Source organism: Mobula birostris, chromosome 2 (genome assembly GCF_030028105.1).
Source record: "Mobula birostris isolate sMobBir1 chromosome 2, sMobBir1.hap1, whole genome shotgun sequence".
NCBI lineage: Eukaryota > Metazoa > Chordata > Chondrichthyes > Myliobatiformes > Myliobatidae > Mobula > Mobula birostris.
In genome coordinates this window covers 220,444,940-220,469,738 of record NC_092371.1, presented here as the reverse complement: position 1 = coordinate 220,469,738, position 24,799 = coordinate 220,444,940, and the positions used below count along the sequence as shown (strand labels likewise).

General features: G+C 42.4%; 1 protein-coding gene across 3 annotated transcripts in view; it reads left to right on the top strand.

Moving 5' to 3' along the window:
* The window catches only part of cd2ap (CD2-associated protein), a 247,694-nt gene that overhangs the window by 185,859 nt on the left and 37,036 nt on the right, over window positions 1–24,799 (top strand). For all 3 annotated transcript variants that reach the window (XM_072251501.1, XM_072251500.1, XM_072251502.1), the window contains one exon: window positions 1,309–1,407. In XM_072251501.1, the coding sequence (XP_072107602.1) occupies window positions 1,309–1,407 (99 nt within the window). The remainder of the gene's footprint in view (window positions 1–1,308; window positions 1,408–24,799) is intronic.

Sequence of the window (24,799 nt, the reverse complement as noted above, 5' to 3'; positions counted from 1 at the left end):
CCAGTTTAGGGCACTAACTTGTGGACCTGCCCTATCATTTTCCATTGCTCTTCAGTAAGGCTAGAGTTCCTTCTTCTCATAGTGCTATGATAAGCATTTGTTTAGCAAGTGGTTTAGCAATGATACTTGCCGTTTTTATTGTTTTTTATTGTATTGACATACAGCACCTTCAAGCTGCACTGGCCCAGCAATCACCCAATTTAATCCCAGCCTAACTATGGGACAATTTACAATGACCAATTGACCTGTCTTTGGACTGTGGGAGGAAACTGGAGCACATAGGAAACCCACGTCATCACAGAGAGAACATACAAACTCACTACAGGCAGTAGTGGGAACTGAACCCAGATCACCGGTGCTGTAAAGCATTGTGCTAACCACTATGCTTCTGTGCCAGTTTCTATTCCTATCTATCCTTTTAGGGAGATGTTTTGGAGTGCTAATGCTCTTTTCTGGTACTGATGCTGTTAGGCTCCATATCAATTCCAGTTAGAGACAGAACCAAGTAATGGTTAATATCAAATTTTTAAGAATTATTTCAAAATGACCTGTGGTCAAAAGGTTGCACTATATAATTACATCATTTCCAATCCAAAAATAAATGTTTATAAGGATTTTTATATTCTTGAAAATTATCATGGATCGTTGAGTGGTTGATTCGCATAATTCAAGTTGTATTTTGAAGGAAAATTTAAAAAAAATAAATCTGTTGACTTGGACTAATAATTTTAAATATCTTGGATGAATAACTTTAATTTTTGTTTCAAAGTATAATTTTACTATGTGTCATGAGTTCCTTCATCAAGGTAGCAGTTTCTATGTGCAAAGGTCAAGTAGCAACATTTGAAATCTTACTTTAAATAACAGATGTAAACTGATCTCAAATGCACAAAATTAATATGGCTGGGTAACACTAATATTAAATCAAAGGTAATGCAGCAGAGATCATCGGCAGTAAAGATGGTTTCCTTTGTGCCTTTAAGTAAGAATTGATTTGGTGCATATGCAGAATTTGATTGAATAATTTTCCATATGTACTGCAATACTTCTGATTTGCTGTTGAAACTTCACTGTGGAACGGAATGTACATTTAATGTTGTAGACACACTCTTGACTTTTTAAAAGTCCTGCCCCTGTTTTCTTATTAGTCAATCTGTATAACACAGGAAGTTTGTACTTATTGCACAGAGATAGCTTAGCTTAAAGTATCGTTCAGTTTAACATCACTGTCGTTTAATTATTGAAAATCAGTTTAATTGAAGTAGGCTATATGGAAGAACACATATTATGAAATGTTGCCTCTTTCAGTTACAAAACCAGAACCACCTCCGGCTGAAAAAAAGATTGAACTGAAAAAGGTTCTTCCAGACAAAATTGACATGCTTGCTACAAGGACTGATGAGAAGGGTAAGCTCTGATGTTGGCTAAATATTTGTGTACATTAAACTGTGTCTCTGGTAATGGAAAATGGCCTGTAGTGAGTGCATTAAGAAGTGCTTGATCTTTTTACCTGTACTACAGAAGTTCTTTTATTTTTCTGTAAGCATTTTCAGTACTTCATCTAAGAATGATGTCTTCTGTGTACCCTCTCATTTCTCTCATGTACTTTGTATGTCAGTGCATATCTCTGCAATTAAATTTGACCTTGCAACCTTCTCTTGCCTGGTCATAATGCCAACTAGTGAACTACAGTTGATGGTCTTAAAGTTGGTTTTCAACTGCAGCATGAATGGCATTTTGTTCTCCATAATATAAATAGTGGAAAAGGGTCCTGCTTATAATTCTGTTTTCCACTCTCTAGTAGTTGTATAGGCTGTAGGTAAATCCACTACGACTGCTCTGAAAGAGTTGGTGTGTATGGGGGTGAGGGGCATAGGAAGAGAATGATTTATGGGAATAAATATATATGTACAAGTATACATTATGCTTCTTTGAGAATATTTTTAAAAATTGGTTCATGATTTCACATTAATATTATGAACATGTTGATTTAAAAGAAGAATTGAAGCAAAACTTTTGTTTCATCAATGAGAACAAAATACAATGGATCAAGAAAATACACAAACAGTTACAGCATAGTTAATCAATTATTCTTTTGATTATTAAGATGCAGGAGGCACTCATCAGTTCAGAAACGCTGATGGAAAGTGAAACATGGCTAACTTTACAGATCCATGGTCCCCTAACCTGCTGATGGTTTGCGGCATTATTTTCTGTTTTCATTCCACATTACACCTTTTTTTTGTATTTTGGCTTTCATTCGCCTTTCTATTTGCATATTTCTTCTCAGTGTTTTCCCCATATTATGTTCTGCCTAAGTTAGTTTAACCTTGGGTTATCTCTTTTCAAAACTTGAGACCATTTCTCTTGGTACTGAAGGCTGAAAAGACTGGATTCGGTTTGCTTATTCACTAAACATCTGGTCATTGACACTGTTTTCAAACAAATCTTCCTCCAGTCCAGAAATGTATGAATACTGCTGCAGTAGATCTTGTTGTTTCAGAGATGGTATGTGGCTGAAAAACGTTCACCACTGGGACACTGAAGAGGCTTCTCGTGCTGTAGACAACTGGTTGGAATGAGGTTTTCCGCATAAACTGTTTACACATTTTGTAATGGCCCTCTCTATCTGAAATTATCTCTATCAGATGGAAAGCACTATGCCTAACGATAACTTGCAAGACAACAAGAAAGTAATGCTCTGCCACAATAATGCACACTGCCTTGAATCTGGTCAGGAAGTGGTTTTGGCAGTGCAGCGTAACTTTTCTCTAGGGGTTTTGATCAAAATTGGGTTGCAGTTTTTACATTACCGTTATCATATCTTTTGGAAAAAAATGCTTTCAATAGCAATTGCTTATGACTGTTAAGTGTTTTCAAAAATCTATATTTAGTCTTGATGGAAGTCTCAAATAAAGTGGAAATGGTAGTGTTGCAGAATGTGGTTTGGATAGTTCGTGACCCAGAATATTAATTAATTGGAAGAGGGAGCAGACTGTTCAATCCTTTGAGTCCGTTCCATCGTTCAAAGAGCCATGCCTGTGCTGCATATTGAACACTGTGTCCATTTTCTTTTGTACTGGGCCATTCAGTCCTTCATGCTTGTCCTGACATTCAGCTGATCTTTACCTCAGTGGCATTTTCATGCACCATCTGCATATCCAGTGCTTCACTTAATGTCTTAAAAAAACAGTGCAATGGACAGACTATTGAGCCCACAAAGTTGTACTGATCATGATGCCGATTTATACTAAATTTCTCCTGCATGTCATGCGTAGCCCTCCATTCCTTTTATATTCAAGTATAAGACCTACCTGGGGGAAGCAACAGTGGCTGTGCCACTGACTCTGAGTCTGGCCCTGTGGCTCAGAAGGACAGGAAACTAAAGAGGATGGCAGCAGTAATAGGAGACTCTATATTCAGGGGGACAGATAGGCGAACCTGTGGATGCATAAAGGAAACTCGGATGGTAGTTTGCCTCCCAGGTGCCAGGGTCTGTGATGTTTCTGAACTTGTCCACGATATCCTGTAAGGGGAGGGTGAGCAGCCAGAAGACATGGTATATATTGGTACCAATGTCATAGGAAGAAAAAGGGAGGAGGTTTTGAAAAGACAGTACAGGGATTTAGGAAGGAAGCTGAGGAGCAGAACCTCAAGGGTAGTAATCTCAGAATTGCTGCCTGTGCCACGCCGACAGTGAGGATAGGAATAGAATGAGGTGGCGGATAAATGTGTGGCTGAAGAATTGGAACAGGGTGCAGGGATTCAGATTTCTGGATTATCAGAGCCTCTTCTGGGGCAGATGGGACCTGTACTAAAGGGACGGGTTGCATTTGAATCTGAGGGGGACCAATAACCTTGCGGGCAGGTTTGCTACAGTGGTTTAAACTAATATGGCAGAGAGATGGGAACCAGTACAATAGAGCTGAGGATGAGCCATCAGGTTTACAAGTAGATTATATGATATGAATGTAAAGAAGGACAAGCCAATGATTGGGTACAACTGCAGACAGAGCCAAGAGTTAAGTTGTACCACAGATTTATAAGGTCGAAGAGAGCAGGAGTGAAGGTGCTGTATTTAAATGCATGGAGCATTCAGAATAAGGTGGACGAACTCTTGGCGCAAATAGAGATTGGTCAGTATGACTGTGGGCATCACTGAGTTGTGGCTGAAAGAAGGCCATAGTTGGGAGCTTAACATCCAAGGATATACGTTGTATCGAAAAGACAGACAGGAAGGCATAGGCAGTGCTGTGGCTCTCAGAGATGGAATTACATCTTTAGAAAGAAGTGACATAGGGATCTTTGTGAGCGAAGTTAAGAACCTCCAAGGGTAAAAAAGAAACATCATGGGAATCATATATACACCTCCAAATAATAGCCAAGATGCAGGGTTGAGATTGCAAAGGGAGCTGGAAAAAGGCATGTGATAAGGGTAATGACACAATTGTAATGGGGACCAATATGCAAGAGGATTGGGAAAATCAGGTTGGTGTCGGATTACAAGAGAGGGAATTTGTTGAATGCCTACAAGATGTCTTTTTAGAGCAGCTTGTGCTTGAGCCTGCTTGGGGAAAGGCTATCTTAGATTGCATGTTATGTAATAACCCAGATTTTATTAAGGAGATTAATGTAAAGGAAGCCTTAGGAGGCTGTGGATCATAATACAATTGAGTTTATACTGCAATTTCAGAGGGAGAGGCACAAGTCACATGTATCAGTATCAGACTGGAATAAAGGGAATTTCAGAAACATGAGAGAGGGGCTTGCCCAGTGGGATTGGAGCGCGATACTGGCGGGGATGACAGCGGAATAAAGGTGGCTGAAGCTTCTGGGAATTGTTCACAAGGCACAGGATGGGTATGTCCCACAGAAGTTGTTCTCAAATGGCCGGCGTAGGCAACCGTGGCCGACAAGGGAAATTAAGGACTGCATAAAAGCCAAGGAAAGGGTATATAAGGTAGCAAAAGTGAGTGGGAAGTTGGATGATTGGGAAGCTTTTAAAATCCAACAGAAGGCAACTAAAAAGGCTATAAGAAGGGAAATGATGAAATATAAGGGCAAACTAGACAATAATTTAAAACAGTGTACTAAAAGTTCTTTTCAGTTATATAAAGAATAAAAGGAGGTGAGAGTTGATATTGGACCACTGGAAAATGATGCTGGTGAGATAGTAATGGGGAATAAAGAAATGGTAGATGAATTTAATAAGTACTTTGCTTCAGTCTTTACTAGCTGTATGCCAGAGGTTCGTGAGTGCCATTGCTATTACAAAGGAAAAAGTGCCAGACAAACTGAACGTCTTAAGGTAGATGTCACCTGGACCAGATGGACTACATCCCAGAGTGCTGAAAGAGCTTACTGAAGAGATATCGGATGCATTGGTCATGATCTTTCAAGAGTCACTTGATTCTGGCATGGTCCTGGAGGACTGGAACATTGCAAATGTCACTCCAATCTTTAAAAAGGGGGAGGACAAAAGAGAGGAAATTATAGGCCAGTTAGCCTAAGCTCAGTGGTTAGGAAAATGTTGGAGTCCATTATTAAGGACAAGGTTTCGGGGTACTTGGAGACAAATGGTAAAATAAGACAAAGTCAGCATAGTTTCTGTGAAGGGAAATCTTCCCTGACAAATCTGTTCTTTGAGGAAGTAGCAAGTAAGGTGGACAAAAGAGAGGCAGTGGATGTCATTTACTTAGATTTTCAGAAGAGTTTGATAAGGTGCCACACGTGAGGCTGCTTAACAAGATAAAATCCTATGATGTTACAGGAAAAAAACTGGCATGGATAGAGGATTGGATGACCAGCAGGGGGCAGTGTGTGGGAATAAAGGGGGCCTTTTTGGTTGACTGCCAGTGACTAGTGGTGTTCCTCAGGGGACAGTATTGGGACCGCTACTTTTCACATTGTTTGTCAGTGATTTAGGTAATGGAACTGATGGCTTTGTGGAAAAGTTTGCAGATGATACAAAGATGGTTGGAGGGGTAGGTAGTGCTGAGGAAGCAATGCGATTGCAGTGGGACTTCGACAGATTGGAAGAATGGGCAAAAAAGTGGCAGAGGGAATGTAGTGTTGGGAAATGTATGATAATGCATTTTGGTAAGAGGAACAATAGTACAGACTATTATCTAAATAGGGAAAAAATTCAACATCAGAGGTGTAGAGGGACTTGGGAGTCCTCATGCAAGACTCCTAGAAGTTTAATTCACAGGTTGAGTCTGTGGTAAAGAAGATAAATGCAATGTTTGCATTTATTTCAAGGGGAGTAGAATATAAAAGCAAGGAGATAATGCTGAAGCTTTATAAGACTCTAGTCAGGCTGCACTTGGCGTATTGTGAACAGTTTTGGGCCCCTTGTCTCAGAAAGGATGTGTTGTCATTGGAGAGAATCCAGGGGAGGTTCATGAGGATGATTCGGGGAATGAAGGGGTTAACGTATAAGGAGTGTTTGGCGGCTTTGGGCCTGTTCTCACTGGAATTTAGAAGAATGGGGAGGTGGGGGGGGGCGGGGTCTCATTGAAACCTGCCAAATGTTGAAAGGACTAGATAAGGTGGATGTGGAGAGGATGTTTCTTCTGGTGGGGGTATCCAGAACTAGAGGGCACAGCCTCAAAATTGAGAGGCAACTTTTTAAGAACAGAAGTAAGGAGGAATTTATTTTAGCCAAAGAGCAGTGAATCTGTAGAATGCCCTGCCACAGACTGCAGTGGAAGCCAAGTCCGTGGGTATACTTAAGGCAGAATTTGACAGTTTCCTGATTGCTCGGGGCATCAAAGGATGTGGTAAGAAGGCAGATGTATGGGGTTGAATGGGATCCGGGATGACCCCTGATGCAATGTGGAGCGGACTGACTTCAACTCCACCTGTAAGGCTGTCCCAACTTCACAGCTCACTTTATAATGCAGGCAGCTCTCTGGTAAGCCTCTTCTGCACCCTCTCCACTGTCACCACATCCTTCCGATAATGGGGTGATCAAAGCTACACGCAATACTCCAAGCGCAGTCTGACCATAAAGTTTATATAGCTGCCGCATGACTTCCTTACTCTTATTCTCAACACGCCTAGTAATGAACTCAAGCATGCTGTAGACATTCTTTACCAACTGATCCACTTGTGTAGCCATATCCGACTAGTTACATATCTTCAAATGCGCATGAAATAAGGAAACTGCAGAGTAGTGGGCTCTGCCCAGCACATCAGACACAACCCTCCCCAATATCGATGGTATCTGCGAAGGCACCACCTCAAGAAGACGACATCTATTATTAAAGACCCCCCCCCCCCCCCCATACCATCTGGGCCAAGCCACCTTTATGCAGCTCCCTTCAGGCAGGAGGTATAGAAGTCTCAAGTCCCATATCACTAGTTCAAAAGCAGCAACATCCCTTCAACCGTTCAGTTCTTGATATAAACACTAATCACCAGTACAGTTTAGTAGCACAGTGACCACTCTGATCACTTTGTTAGAAGATGGACTTTTTGTTGTTTTAGTTATTTATTTCTTTTGTAAAAATACTATCTAGTTTATTTAATATGTGCTTTTCCTGTGATTACTGTTTATATGATGTTATGTGCCTGCGATCCTGCTGCAAATTAAGTTTTTCAATGAATTTTTACAAACACATAGTACTTTGTGTGTGTCGATAAACTATACATTGACTTTGGTTCACCCCAGCCCATAAAGCATGAATCCTGCCTTTATCCTATTGTTGCAGTTACTTGAAAACAAACCAAAACTGCTGAGAGGCTGATTGTGGGAATTGACACTGTATAAAGTGCTCCCAATATAGTTTATAAGTTCAAAGTTGAAGTAAGTATGTTTGATGCTTTATTACTAAACCAGCAAAAGCAATAAAAAACTAACAAAACTAAATTGGTGATTTTGCAAAATCAGAATTAGTGTAATTAATTTCATTAACAAAAGAGTTCCAATTAGCAGTCAACAAAAAAAGTCTCACTCCCTGGTTGTCTCGCAACAAGACTAAACTAACTAAAAGAAACTATGAATATGTAACCATGCTCATTTGCTTCTACCACACCCTAGCCCGCGTGACAGATTTTCCATAATAAACTTACAACACATTACAGTACAGACAGGCAGTACATAGATGGTTCCTACACCCACTAAGCTCCTTTGGAACTTGGTACATGCATACAGAGATGATGCGTAGAGAACGCGGGTCTCGTTTTCTCAATAACCCCCCCCCCCAATGAATCAAGCTTGTGAAGCTTTGCTGAATCCTCTCTTTCGTTTACATATTCTTTATATTCTTTGTAATGTGGGCAAGCCAGTTGTAATCTCACCAGGGCTGCATATATTTAGAGCAAGACTCTTTCTGATAAGCTGGTTATAAATAAACATATTGCCCTCTGCACTGTCTATGAGGGAAAAATATGTTCAATTGTTTAAATTGGTTTATTAGATTAGATTAGATTCAACATTATTGTCATTGTGCCGAGTACAGATACAAAGCCAATGAAATGCCGTTAGCATCTGACCAGAAATGCAAAGAATAGTGTTACTTACAAAATAACTACGAATAAAAAGTAAGTGCTACAGCACACAAATATAAAAGTACTGCGACAGCACAATATGGGTGCAATACTGCTTAGCGCTGTGATATGAGGTTCAGCAGGGTCACAGCCTTAGGGAAGAAACTCTTCCTGTGTCTGCTGTTGCGGGAGCGGAGGCTCCTGTAGCACCTACCGGATGGGAGGAGAGTAAAAAGTCCATGGTTAGGGTGAGGTGCACCCTTGATAATGCTTTTCACCCTGCCCAGGCAGCGTTTATGGTAGATGTTGAGGATGCTAAGAGGATGCAGGGTGACTTAGATAGGTTGGGTGAGTGGGCAAATTCATGGCAGATGCAATTTAATGTGGATAAATGTGAAGTTATCCACTTTGGTGGCAAAAATAGGAAAACAGATTATTATCTGAATGGTGGCCGATTAGGAAAAGGGGAGGTGCAACGAGACCTGGGTGTCATTATACACCAGTCATTGAAAGTGGGCATGCAGGTACAGGAGGCGGTGAAAAAGGCGAATGGTATGCTGGCATTTATAGCGAGAGGATTCGAGTACAGGAGCAGGGAGGTACTACTGCAGTTGTACAAGGCCTTGGTGAGACCACACCTGGAGTATTGTGTGCAGTTTTGGTCCCCTAATCTGAGGAAAGACATCCTTGCCATAGAGGGAGTACAAAGAAGGTTCACCAGATTGATTCCTGGGATGGCAGGACTTTCATATGAAGAAATACTGGATGAACTGGGCTTGTACTCGTTGGAATTTAGAAGATTGAGGGGGGATCTGATTGAAACGTATAAGATCCTAAAGGGATTGGACAGGCTAGATGCAGGAAGATTGTTCCCAATGTTGGGGAAGTCCAGAACGAGGGGTCACAGTTTGAGGATAGAGGGGAAGCCTTTTAGGACCGAGATTAGGAAAAACTTCTTCACACAGAGAGTGGTGAATCTGTGGAATTCTCTGCCACAGGAAACAGTTGAGGCCAGTTCATTGGCTATATTTAAGAGGGAGTTAGATATGGCCCTTGTGGCTACGGGGTTCAGGGGGTATGGAGGGAAGGCTGGGGCGGGGTTCTGAGTTGGATGATCAGCCATGATCATAATAAATGGCGGTGCAGGCTCGAAGGGCCGAATGGCCTACTCCTGCACCTATTTTCTATGTTTCTATGTTCTCAATGGTGGGCAATTGGGTGCCGATAAACCGCTGGGCAGTTTTCACCACACACTGGAGTGCTTTACGGTCTGATATGGGACAATTGCCATACCACACTGAGATGCAGTTGGTGAGTATGCTCTCAATGGTACAGCGGTAAAAGTCCGTCAGTATCCTGGGACAGAGGTGAGCTTTCTTGATGCTCCACAGGAAATAAAGGCACTGTTGCGCCTTTTTGATCAGGATGGAGGAGTTCAGGGACCAGGTGAGATCCTTGGAAATGTGGACACCAAGGAATTTGAAGCTTGATACACGCTCCACTACAGCTCTGCTGATGTAGATGGGGACATGTGTGGCTCCTAGCATGCCTGAAGTCCACAATGGTCTCCTTGGTCTTCTGGGTGTTAAGAGCCAGGTTGTTGTCGGCACACCATGCAGCCAGATGCTGGACCTCGTCCCTGTACGCCGTCTCGTCATCCCCTCTGATCAGGCCAACCACCGTGGTGTCGTTTGCAAACTTGATTATGGAGTTAGAACCATGTACAGGAACACAGTCATAGGTGAAAAGGGAGTACAGAAGAGGGCTCAGCACACAGCCTTGAGGCACACCAGTTTTCAGGGTGAGAGTGGAGGAGGAGAGGTTGTCTAACTTAACTGATTGGGGTCTGTTAGTCAAAGTCCAAGGTCCAATTGCAGAGGGATGAGCTGATACCAAGCTGGCGAAGTTTGGTGATCAGCTTGGAGGGGATCACAGTATTGAATGCCGAACTAAAGTCAATGAACAGCATTCTGACGTAAGAGTTGGGGCTGGCCAGGTGGGTCAGGGCAGAGTGAAGTGGCGTGGAGATGGCGTCCTCTGTTGACCTGTGGTGTGATAGGCAAATTGATGGGGGTCCAGGGTAGAGGGCAGACAGGATCTCAGATGTGATAGAACGAGTCTCTCAAAGCACTTTGCAATGATGGGGGTGAGTGCAACTGGGCGGAAGTCATTCAGGCCCGTGGCAGTGGAATGCTTCGGCACTGGCACGATTGTGGTGATCTTGAAGCTTGTGGGGACAACTGCCTGTGCCAGGGACAAATTGAAAATGTCTGTGAAGACCCCAGCCAACTGCCCTGCACAGACTCTGAGCACACGGCCAGGTATTCCATCCGGACCAGCTGCCTTCCGTACATTCACCCTGCTCAGGGTGGCACAAACATTGGAGGTGGAAAGTGAGAGAGGCAGTTCACCAGGTGGGAGATCCGCTTTGAGGGTGACCTCCTTGTTCTCTCGGTCAAAGTGAGCGTAGAAGTAATTGAGCTCATCTGGGGGGGAAGCCGAGCTGGAAGGGGGCACAGTACTAGGTGGTTTGAAGTCTGTAATGACCTGTATGCCGTGCCACATGCGCCGGGGGTCCAAGGAGTTGAAATGCTCCTCGATTCTCTGTTTGTATATGTGTTCAGCCTGAGGGATTCCCCTCCTCAGGTTGGCCCTGGCTGAGCTGTAAGCCTCCCGGTCTCCAGACCTGAAGGCTGAATCTCTGGCTTTGAGCAGGAGCTGAACCTCTCTGTTCATCCTTGGTTTCTGATTGGGGAAAAATTGTATTTGTTTTTGTGATGTCACTCTATCTACACACTTGTTGATGTGCTCAAGGACAGAGTTGGTATAAAAATCAGTGTTAATCTTGAGAGTTTGTGGTGGCATGGGCAGCAAACGCACTCCAGTCTATGCACTGGAATTGGTGCTGAAGAGCAGAGTCAGCACCCTCCAGCCAGATCTTAATAGTCTTCATTGTGGGTTTCACACGTTTAATGACCGGGCTATACTTGGGAAGCAGAAACAGTGAAAGATGGTCGGACTGTCCCAGGTGAGGGAGGGTAGTGGCTTTGTAAGCATCAGCCACATTTGTGTAGACATGATCTAAGGTTTTATTACCCCTTGTGGTGCATGATGCATTTTGGTAAAATCTTGGAAGCACGGTACATAGGTTACAATGATTAAAGTCCCCAGCGACAATAAAGGCTCCGTCTGGATGTAATGTCTGCAGCTTGCTAATAGCGGCACTGAGGTCTTTCATGGCTACTTTAGCGTTAGCATCCGGTGGAACGTAAACTGCGACAGCAATGATGCATGTAAACTCACGAGGTTGATGAAAAGGTCTACACTTAATAATCAGGTATTCCAGATCAGCAGAGCACTAAGTGTCAGCATTGGTAGAGTTAGTACACCATGATCGATTCACGTAGATGCATAAACCACCTCCCCTACTTTTACCTGTCGCTGTTGCAGCTCTGTCAGCCCTGAAGACCGTGCGCCCTTCCAGTTCCACCACGTTGTTTGGGACATCGCTGTTTAAACACACATCTCCGTAAAAAAACATGACGTTGCAATCCATAAGCCTTCTTTGTGTGAGGGTCCAAGTCCTTAGTTCATCCAGCTTGTTCGTCAGAGACCAAGCATTGGCAAGGAAGATGCTAGTAGCGCTGGCCGGCGTGGAGTTAGCCTTAGCCTAGCACGCAGACCTCCATTCTTCCCCCGTCTTTGTTTACGGTCTCGACGATGGCACCAAGCCCTTCTGGTCGGAGCGAGTTGAATGCAGGTCCGCGGTGTCCTTACTAACTCTGGGGGTAGTTGGTCGAAGTTGAATGGATAGTCCAAAACTGTGTTGGTGCATCGATAGTTAATGTCCAAAAGTGACTGTTTGCTGTAAGTGTAGTTTGCATAGCCAAATGGAGTGAACACACAGGAAACAAGCAGATAAATTAACACTATTTTTCAAAATCTGGTTAAGACTGCTGCCATCTCAAAAGAGTAGTCTGTCGGTTTTTTTTTGTGAGAACTTACCTCATTTCTCTCACCTTTTGAACATAGAATAGTACGGCACAGTACAGGCCCTTCGGCCCACAATGTTGTGACCACCCTCAAACCCTGCCTCCCATATGACCCCCCACCTTAAATTCCTCCATATACCTGTCCAGTAGTCTCTTTTAAACTTCACTAGTGTAACTGCCTCCACCACTGACTCAGGCAGTGCATTCCACGCACCAACCACTCTCTGAGTAAAAAACCTTCCTCTAATATCCCCCTTGAACATCTCACCACTTACCTTAAAGCCATGTCCTCTTGTATTGAGCAGTGGTGCTCTGGGGAAGAGGCGCTGGCTGTCCACTCTATCTATTCCTCTTATTATCTTGTACACCTCTATCATGTCTCCTCGCGTCCTCCTTCTCTCCAAAGAGTAAAGCCCTAGCTCCCTTAATCTCTGATCATAATGCATACTCTCTAAACCAGGCAGCATCCTGGTAAACCTCCATACCCTTTCCAATGCTTCCACATCCTTCCTATAGTGAGGCGACCAGAACTGGACACAGTACTCCAAGTGTGACCTAACCAGCGTTTTATAGAGCTGCATCATTACCTCGCGACTCTTAAATTCTGTCCCTCGATTTATGAAAGCTAACACACCATAAGCTTAAGCTTTCTTAACTACCCTATCTACCTGTGAGGCAACTTTCAGGATTTGTGGACATGTACCCCCAGATCCCTCTGCTCCTCCACACTACCAAGTAATCTGCCATTTACTTTGAACTCTGCCTTGGAGTTTGTCCTTCCAAATTGTACCACCTCACACTTCTCTGGGTTGAACTCCAGCAGCCACTTCTGCATCCTATCAATGTCTCTCTGCAATCTTTGACAATCCTCTACACTATCTACAACACCACCAACCTTTGTATCGTCTGCAAACTTGCCAACCTGCCCTTCTACCCCCACATCCAGGTTGTTAATAAAAATCACGAAAAGTAGAGGTCCCAGAACCAATCCTTGTGGAACACCACTAGTCACAACCCTCCAATCTGAATGTACTCCCTCCACCACGACCCTCTGCCTTCTGCAGGCAAGCCAATTCCGAATCCACCTGACCAAACTTCCCTGGATCCCATGCCTTCTGACTTTCTCAATAAGCCTACCATGTGGAACCTTGTCAAATGCCTTACTAAAATCCATGTAGATCACATCCACTGCACTACCCTCATCTATATGCCTGGTTACCTTCCCAAAGAACTCTATTAGGCTTGTTAGACACGATCTGCCCTTCACAAAGCCATGCTGACTGTCCCTGATCAGACCACGATTCTCTAAATGCCCATAGATCCTATCTCTAAGAAACTTTTCCAACAGCTTTCTCACCACAGACGTAAGGCTCACTGGTCTGTAATTACCCGGACTATCCCTACTACCTTTTTTGAACAAGGGGACAACATTCGTCTCCCTCCAATCCTCTGGTACCATTCCTGTGGACAATGATCAGGTAGCAGGAAATCTTACGATTACAAGTTTAGACAATATTAGAATCATTTCAATCAAATGCTAAGATACAATTAGATGTAAGATAATCATTGGTCTGTTAGTTATAATTATTTTAAGCCAAAGCTAGCCCATCAGTTCCTCATTTGGACCATTCCCCTTTTCTTGAACATTCTAGCCCCTACCCTACTCTTCCCATATTTAGCTATACCTTCAGCTGCTTCTGCAAGATCAGATAGTTCCTTATTTGAGCCTTTGCCTACCTTTAGACAGCAATGACTAGTACGTCACCGGCTGCTGGGTAAAGCTTCTTTCTAACTTGTCCAAAGCAGTTAGCTAAGGCAATTACAAGGTGATTGATCATTAATTAATCATTGTCCTCTGTTTTTCCCCCTATTTACCTATCCCTTCATTCTATCAACCTCCTCAAAGAACTCTATCAGGCTTGTTAGACACGATCTGCCCTTCACAAAGCCGTGCTGACTGTCCCTGATCAGACCATGATTCTCTAAATGCCCAGAGATCCCATCTCTAAGAATCTTTTCCAACAGCTTTCCCACCACAGACGTAAGGCTCACTGGTCTATAATTACCCGGACTATCCCTACAACCTTCTTTGAACAAGGGGACAACATTTGTCTCCCTCCGATCCTCCGGTACCATTCCTGTGGACAACGAGGACATAAAGATCCTAGCCAGAGGCTCAGCAATCTCTTCCCTTGCCTCGTGGAGGAGCCTGGGGAATATTCCGTCAGGCCCCAGGGACTTATCCGTCCTAATGTATTTTAACAACTCCAACACCTCCTCTCCCTTAATATCAACATGCTCCAGAACATCAACCTTACTCATATTGTCCTCACCGTCATCAAGTTCCCTCTCATTGGTGAATACTGAAGAGAAGTATTCATTGAGGACCTCGCTCACTTCCACAGCCTCCAGGCATATCTTCCCACCCTTATCTCTAATCGGTCCTACCTTCACTCCTGTCATCCTTTCGTTCTTCACATAATTGAAGAATGCCTTGGGGGTTTTCCTTTACCCTACTCGCCAAGGCCTTCTCATACCACCTTTGCTTGAAATTGTTTTCTGCATTTACTCATGCCTGTCCTAACTCTTAGAACTGTTTCAATATCCACTCTATCTGGGTGTTTTCAACGTTCTAAAACCCTTGAGCAAGTTGGCTTGTGTTCTGGTTTATGTCATCTTTCCTCAGTGGTGTGGTGTAAAGGAATCTGGAGATCCTCTTCCATGAAACTTGAAGGTTTGGCATGGAGGTACCACAAGTAATCAAGGAGGCTCATAGACTGCTGACAGTGATTGCAAAGGGTCCTAGGATATATCAGCAGGGAAGTATAATCCCATTTCCAGAACGCTGGTGGGACATGTGTGGTTCACTCTTCATTTAAGGAAGTATGCGCAGTTGAAGTCAGAAGTTTACATACACTTAGTCTTAAAACTCATTAAAACTCATTGTTTAACTACTCCACAGATCTCATATTAGCAACTTACAGTTTTGGCAAGACGTTGAGAACATCTACTTTGTGCATGACACGAGTAATTTTTCCAACAATTGTTTACAGACAGATTATTTCACTTTTAATTGACTATATCACAATTCCAGTGGGTCAGAACTTTACAAACAAAATCAAAGAAAATCAGCCAAGACCTCAGGAAAACAAAATATTGTGGACTTCCACAACTCTGGTTCATCCTTGGGAGCAATTTCCAAATGCTTGAAGGTACCACATTCATCTGCACAAACAATAGTAGGCAAGTATAAACACCACAAGACCACACAGCCGTCATACAGCTCAGGAAGGAAACGCATTCTGTCTCCTAGAGATGAATGTACTTTGGCGCAAAAAGTGCAAATCAACCCAGAACAACAGCAAAGGACCTTGTGAAGATGCTGGAGGAAACAGGTAGACAAGTATCTATATCCACACTGAAACGAGTCCTATATCAACATAACCTGAAAGGCTGCACAGCAAGGAAGAAGCCACTGCTCCAAAACTGCCATAAAAAAAGCCAGACTACAGTTTGCAAGTGCACATGGGGACAAAGATCTTACTTTTTGGAGAAATGTCCTCTGGTCTGATGAAACAAAAATTGAACTGTTTGGCCATAATGACCATTGTTATGTTCAGAGGAAAAAGGGTGAGGCTTGCAAGCCAAAGAACACCATCCCAACCGTGAAGCATGGGGGTGGCAATATCATGTTGTGGGGGTGCTTTGCTGCAGGAGGGACTGGTGCAGTTCACAAAATAGATGGCATCATGAGGAAGGAAAGTTATGTGGATATATTGAAGCACCTCAAGACGTCAGCCAGGAAGTTAAGCTCGGTCGCAAATGGGTCTTCCAAATGGACAATGACCCCAAGCATACCTCCAAAGTTGTGGCAAAATTGCTTAAGGACAACGAAGTCAAGGTACTGGAGTGGCCATCACAAAGCCCTGACCTCAATCCGATAGAAAGTTTGTGGGCAGAACTGAAAAAGCATGTATGAGCAAGGAGGCCTACAAACCTGACTCAGTTCCACCAGTTCTGTCTGGAGGAATGGAACAAAATTCCAGCAACTTACTGTGAGAAGCTTGTGGAAGGCTATCCGAAACGTTTGACCTAAGTTAAACAATTTAAAGGCAATGCTGCCAAATACTAACAAAGTGTATGTAAGCTTCTGACCCACTGGGAAAGTGATGAAAGAAATAAAAGCTGAAATAAATCATTCTCTATACTAATATTCTGACATTTTACATTCTTAAAATAGTGATCCTAACTGACCTAAGACAGGGAATGTTTTCTAGGATTAAATGTCAGGAATTGTGAAAAACTGAGTTGAAATGTATTTGGCTAAGGTGTATGTAAACTTCTGACTTCAACTGTATGTAGAATAGAGGCCGTGCAGAGAAAATTTGTAGATTTATTTGTTGATGTATAGAGGCTTAGCAGGTTGGCCCTTGGATTTTTAGAAGCAAGAGAAGTAATCTTACTGAAACATCTAAAATTCTGAAGGTGAATGGCAGAGTAAGTATTTCTGCAGTAGTGGTATTTAGAGTGAGTGGTATGATGTCAGAGTAACCTATTACACATGTGAGATGAACAGGAAATTCTCCTCAAGGGAGGTGACTCATTGATCTTATTGAATGCTTAGGGATCAATTAGCATAATATGGCTTCTGTTATATTCTGAATATGATCCATGAATCTGGCCCAACAACTTGGTTAAATTGTAATGTCCTCCTTTTGAACTTCATATAAAATTAGCCGGCACCATCCCAACAACTGTACTCCAGGCAAATCTTTCTACAACAGCAGAGAGAAACCATTAACATTTTAAGTTATTGATCTTTCATCTGAAAAGGACTTTAAGGAACATAAGAAGATAGAACTGTACTGTATGTAAAAACTGGAGATTTTTTCCAAAGATGCTACTGGATCATTTAAGTACGTTTCTTTTTTATTATTAATGTTTTGTGTGTTTGAATTTCCAAATCTCACCTAATTCCTGAGGGGAAAAATACTGTTGTTTATCTGCGTCAGACATTTTCAATACCATTGACTTCATATGTACTGCATATGGTTTCGTGTCTGTTTCTATTGATCTTAATGGAATAGAAAGTAAATGGGTGGAGGAAACTGTCTCTCACTTATTGGCATTGGCAGTCATAACTAATTTATTTCTTATCAGCCGTGATCAAAACCACACACCAAGTTTTTCCACTATTTTTATGCCAGACACTTAATTCCTGTATGGGAACATTTTGCCCAAACATTGAAAACAGGAACAGTCAGGATGGGAAACAGTTTCTTCCCTCAGGCTATTGGGCTTCTGAATTCCCTGCCACATCGCATTCCCTGTCACTGGTTAACCTGTTCCATACTTTACAACTTTTAATTTATGCACCTTAATTTGTTGTTTATGTGTGATTCATCCGTAGAATTTATTCTTACCTTCATAAGTTATTATGTGTTATGTGTAATACTGTGCTTTAAGTTCTGATTTGGAAAAGCGTTGTCTTGCTTCTATATACATAATATACAAGTATATAGTTAAATTACATTAAACTTGACTTAATTCAATCGGTCACATTTGCAACTCTGCTGTTCTCATCAGTAATTACGGTGCCTCCCAATGGAGTTTCTTTCAACAAAATCATGAAATCATATGTAAAAACAATCCTTTCTCACGGGCTTTATATTGCTTTAAAACACACACCTCTGTTTTCTAGTGCATAAATTGGTAATTTACTGATGGTCAATTTCTCAGTGCATCATTACTGAGTTTCTCTCGGGGGGGAAAAATGAAAGAACTGTGAAGAAAATGAACTGTTCTTCCACTTGGTCAGGTCAAAAAATTACTGTGGTAATTTTCATCTGAGTGAAGCACTCTGCAGTCAATACCACTTTTTGTTTCACAAGCGGTGACCCAGTTAATTGTTTATCTTAACTCATTGGGTTTGTACTTCACGCATCATTAAACGTTTACTTTAGCAGGTTGAAATGATGAACTCGCACCTCTCTTACTTGAGAACCATCAGTTATCTTAAAATTACTTTTACTCTTTCAATGAGTAGCATTGTGTGACATCGGAGAACTGAGAAAGGGGCTCTCAAATCCCAGTGTCAACAAAACATCATTTTCCCATAACCCCTCATTCCTGCTGTCATCAAGCACTTACGCAGTTCCTTCTTGAATCTCTCAAAGCAAGTAGACTTTACCTTGTATTTTGTCTTTGCCTTTGGACTATTTCTATCCTTCCTCCTTTTTTATGCAGTGTTCGGCTCCTTTTTATTAAATCTGTGAATGTTGTTTGAAACGTATTTGTTTGCCTTTTAGATTTCAAATTTTAAAAAATGTTGCAAGCACTCAGCAGGTTAATCACCACAACAGAAGGAGAAATAGTGAATGTATTAAACCCAGGACCCTTTGTCGAAATTTTTCCTTCACACATGCAAGTAACCTACTGAGTGTTTCCAGCATTTTTTTTTTTGGTTTTGTTTTGGGTTTCTAGCATCTGTAGTCTTAAAAAAAATTCCCCCCCTTCAGATCTTCATTAGTTCTCCAGTTGTCTCTTGACTCAAAATTAAAGGTTTGGAGTTCATCCAGGCTATTTTCCCATTCATTCAGCCACTTTATCTGTTTTTGACATTCAATTGCAACTGCGATATCAATTGCATCCCAAGGGCCAGAGTCAATAACAGCAGAACTGACGCAAAGTTCTTTGGCAATATCTAAATGACTCTTAATTCAGCAGAGTGTCCAAAGACCTGAGGGGGTTGGGAATCTGCTTCTGCGGAGCAGGAGTGATGGCCAAGGTGAAACACAAGTCCAGAAGATAGCAACAGTACCCTATGTCACCTCTTTCTAATGACTTAATTTCATTTTTTTACCAACAGAGCAACACCACCAGCTCAGCATACATGCCAATCTGTAACTGTGTTACAAGTTCATCTACCTTATTCCATATATAGCACGCGTTCAGACATAACACCTTCAAACCTGGTTTCACCCTTTTCAATTTTGTCCACGTTTTATATTGCAACTCATCCTGTTGACTGCAATTTTGCCCTATCATTAGCTTCTCCTTACTCGGAATCTCAATACACAATGCCTTTGTTTGTATTCGAATGGTCTCATCATCAGCAGTATCGTATCGCTCCAGTTCCCATCCCCCTGCCAAATTAGCTTAAACCCACCCAAACAACTCTAACCAACCTGCCAGCAAGGATATTGGCTCTCCTCCAGTTCAGGTATAACCTGTCCCTTTTGTACAGGTCATACCTTCCCCAGAAGATATCCCAATGATCCATGAATCTGCAGCCCTGCACCTGGCACCAGTTCCTCAGCCACGCATTCACCAAGCAGATCCATCCTATTCTTATCCTCACTGGCACATGGCACGGGCAGCAATCCAGAGATTACTACCCTGGAGTTTCTGTTATTCAGCTTTCTACCTAGCTCCCGAAAATCTGTCTTCAGAATCTCCTCACCGTGTCTACCTATGTCGTTGATGCCAATATGCACCAGGACTTCTGGCTGCTCACCCTTGCCCATGAGAATGCCACGGACCCAATCCGAGACATCCCTGATCCTGGCACCAGGGAGGCAACATACCATCTGGATGTCTCCATTGCGCCCACAGAACCTCGTCGCTGTTCCTCTGACTATGGAATCTCCTATCAACACTGCAGTCCTCTTCACCTCTCTGCTCTTCACAGCCACAGCACCAGACTCAGTGCCAGAGACCCAATCACTGTGCCTCACCCTTGGTAGGTCATCCCCCTCAACAGTAATACTTATTATTAATGCTTATTAATGAGGGAAATGGCAACAAGGGTACTCTGCACTAGCTGTGCATCTCCCCTCCTTCTCCTGATGGCCACCCAGTTACCTGTCTCCTGTAACCTAGGGGTGACTACCTCCCTATAGCTCCTATATATCACCTCCTCGTTCTCTCAGGAGCTGCAACTGGGTGTACCTGGTGCAGATGTGTTTATTTGACTTCCCACATCGCACACAGAGTACAAAACACTGCACTTGGAGCCATTCTTACCGTACTATGTATGAACAGATGCGGAATGAACAAATATGGCAGAGGGTGTGCATACCTTACAAGGCAGCTTACCTCGCCTAAACCTAATGAGCCAAAGCCTCCCTAAACACTGGCACACTCCAAATAAATGGCCGCTCCACTTGCACTTGAGTTATTCCTACTGTCTGTTTCTAATGAACCCTTCTTGCTGATAGGTCACTCCTCAACTCAGAAGAACTGCTGTGAAGCTCTGCCTTCAAAATCTCAATCAGCGTCCTGATTAAAAATGAGCTCTTTTCATTACCCCTGGCATGCATTGTCCAACTCGGAGAAAGCTGGTTCGAAGCTGTGTTTTTTAAATCTTCAACGCAGACCTGACTGAAAAGTAGCTCTTTTTTACGCACTGTCTCTTGCTGATTGGTCGCTCCTCAAACAGAAAATCTGCCACAAAACTCTGTCTTGAAAATCTAAAAAGTGGCTCTTTTCACATGCCCCTGCTGTGGATTGTTCCATTTGATCCTGATATCCAAAATAGTCCGCCTGTCACGATTGATGTACAGGGGTCCGAGAGAAAATGTACACAATGTAGCCCTCATCTCCAGAGTCCGTTTTAGCTGCTCCCATCGTTCCATTATTTTCAGTTCCTTCCACTAGATTTAAAGCAAAAAAGCCGCAAGATTGACACATATACCTCTTGTCCACCAAACCCAACCATCCTTCAGTTTTCCCATAACCATCTTGGATCTGTATCTCTCCCTTCTATGTATCTGCCAAGAAAATTGTGCCCTACTTTTCTTTATTAATCTTTTTATTGATTTAAAAAACATAGATACAATCAAGGGGAGAATTAGTTCAAATATCAGTCACCAAAATTAAAATAGACACTGTCAAAATCATAGATATCATTAAACTAGTATAAAATATATAATAAAAAAAAGAAATAACGATTCTCCTCTTACCAGTTAAAAGGAGAAAGGAAAAAAAATTGGGTTTTAAATAGAGAGAAAAAAACCCCACTACACTATATAAAAAAAAACAGAACAAACAAAACAAAAAAAAGGGACTGGGCAGTCCATTTTGAGGATACAACCAATAAAAAGAGGAGAGAAAAACCTCCTGATCAAATCTAATACCTTGAAAAAAAACTTGAAAGAGTAATACAGGTTTCCCCCGCCATCCGAAGGTAGAGCGTTCCTATGAAACGGTTCGTAAGCCCGAATGTCGTAAAGCAAAGAAGCAGTTGCCATTTATTAATATGGGAAAAATTTGTGAGCGTTTGCAGACCCAAAAAAAACCTACCAAATCATGCCAAATAACACATAAAACCTAAAATAACTGTAACATATAGTAAAAGCAGAAATGATATAAATGCACAGCCTATATAAAGTAGAAATACTTTTCCACAATCATTGCTGCACTGTTTTCCGTAGCGAAAATCTCACGCAAGCGCTCTCGGCAGAAACACTCTCCAGTAACCTTTAAGCCATAATATGAAGCTGCCAAGTCATACCAAATAACACATAAAAATACACAGCCTATATAAAGTAGAAATAATGTATGTACAGTGTAGTATCACTTCCCGGAATCGAGAAGTCAGTGCCAAGCACACTGATGATGGTGTGTTAGGCTGAGTCGTCAGAGGTTGGGGTGGTGCAGTGGACCCCAACCTCCGGGCAGCGAACTGATACCGATCCGCAGAGAGTGCAGCGGTAGCCGGGACACACCCAGCACAGTCGCCTCTGATCTGGGCCGACATTTACGTGCTGGGTGGCACCTAATTAATTAGCTTGTTTATTTGGGTTTTTTTCTTAAAGATGTGTTGGGTGCGTGCCGGCTACCGCTGCATTCTCCATGACAATATATCGGTCCGCGGCCCGGGGGTTGGGGTGGTGGGACACTGGGGTGTCATCTCATCGTCGTCTGTTTCCATCAGGGCAGGCAGGTCATCTTCTTCTATGTCTGCCTGCCTCGATGTCAAAGGTGGAGGTTCGTTGTCTGCTGTGGCTGATGTGGAAGGCTTGAAAAATGACAGTATGCTTGACTAGTTAGCCTCGCGCATTTTTCTATTCCTCATGCAGTTGCTTCACATTCATTTCCTGGACGACTTCACTTTCGGTCCGTTCGCTACTGCATTCGTTTCAATTGTTATCCTTTCATCTTCCAATTGCATCAGCTCTTCATCTATCAGTTCTTGGTCATGGGATGCCAAAACCTCTTCAACATCATCTTCGTCAACTTCCACAAGCCAAACTCACTTTGTCCTTACTTCGTTCACCATGATTGAATCGCTTAATTATGTCTAGTATTACGCTAAGTGTAACACCCTTATGAGCTCTTTTAGGCTTTTCTGATACCTTAGAACTCACCTTGCAAACGGATGCTCAAAATAGATCGACATAAAGCACAGATGCTCACAGGCATGTGTTTAAGCAATGCCGGTTAGAATGCAGTTCCAGGGGAGGAGCTTGGCTGCTCAGGGCGTGTGCTGCTTTTTCTCGTAACAGTGAAAACACCTTCTGTTAGCGAAAATAGGTAACTCATGTAGGTCTTTCGTAACAGCGAGGTTTCGTAAAGTGAACGTTCGAAAAGCAGGGGACACCTGTAAATCAAATTAAATGAAAATATTGGATAAAAGGTCGCCATATCTGTTCAAATTTAAAGGGTGTATCAAAAGTCCAACTTCTTATTTTCTCTAAACTTAAACAGGACATAATGGAGGGTGCCCTACTTTTCAACCATAACCGGATGACTTTGTCAGTGGTTCCTGTCCTTCATTATTGCTAGTTTTTCATTTGAAGAGACTGTCACCAGTTCCTTTTAAACTAAGTTACTTTCTATCTACAGTTCCTGATAAAGATTGAAACTTTTTGTGGAGTCTCAGTTCTGTGCCCATCTCTCCTTGAGCTTTTTGGACTTGTTCCAAATAGCTTCTGTCATTTTCCTCTGCAATGACACCACATTTGTACAGTAGATAATTGGCATACTATCTTTAATGGTTTGCTGACAACATTATTTTTGGTGCATTTCCTCCATTAAGGTTAAAAGTACTTTTATTATCAAAGTATGTACACATTATACAGCTTTGAGATTTGTCTCCTTACGGGCAGCCACAAGACAAAGAAACCCCAAAGGAACCTATTTTTAAAAAGGCCATTAAACACCCAGTGTGCATAGAGGAAAAAAAATTGTGCAAGGAATATAAGTAAGCAACTAGCATTCAGAACTAAAATTTTACAAAAGAAAAGAAACCAGGCATCACTGCAGCTGGAGTAGGTCATAGCCTCGGTTCATCTCAGAGCCGAGTAAACGTCGTGACCACAGATGTGAAGCCAGGTATTGCTTCAGCGAGAGTAGGCCACAGCCTCAGTTAAGCACACAGCTGAGTAAATGTCCTAGAGCAGCAAGCAGTGCCTTGCCCCCAGTCCCCACAAACTGACCTTTTCAAACTGGTCTGGTGCTTAAATCGATCCTCACTCTCGGACGGGCCTGGGGCCTGGACCCCACCACCACGATGCGGCCCCATGCTAAATTGATCGGACATTGGGACTTGCCACTTGCCTCCTCTCCCTGCCTCTGTTCATCTCTGCACACCTCTTCATTTTTAGCAGTGATTGTTATTAATAAAGTGTTATTAATAATGTATGTAGTAGTTTTCTTTGTTTTATCCAGGTTGGTGGGATTGCCCTTCATTGGGAGCTACCTTGTAAAGAAATATAATCTTTCAACTTTCGGGAGTTACTTGAGTTCATAATTTCATTTAAGGCGGCTGACCTCAGATTAGCTTCAACTCGCACAGATTCTGAAATATGAAGTTAGTTATGCTGCTTCCCCTGAGGAGAATAACTGTTTATTTATTTGTTCTTCGTTGCTGACTAAGTTTATTCAAGTAATCATTGCTGCAGGAAGTTGGTGTTTAGTAAAAGAACGTAGCAGAGTGGTTGCTGAAACCTGAAGCCAATGAGACCCAAGGGCCTGATCGCCTATTTCTCCGAGATGGCTGTTGATGTCTGGTTGTTATCTGCCGGAGTGCTGTAAATTCTGGAATTGTTCCTGTGGATTGGAGGTAGCAAATGTGATTCTGCTGTTTTAAGAAAATAATGTGAGAGAAAATATCAATGATAGGGAAATTGCTGAAATCTAAATATAATAACAGAACAGATAGAAAAGAGTAATTAGATTGAGCATGAATTTTTGAAAGGGAAATTATGTCTTACTAATCCATTAGGTGGCTTTAAGAAACTGACTAATTAAGTAGATGTGGAACCTCTGGATGTGGTAGATTTTCAGAAGGCTTTCAAGATGTGTTTTAC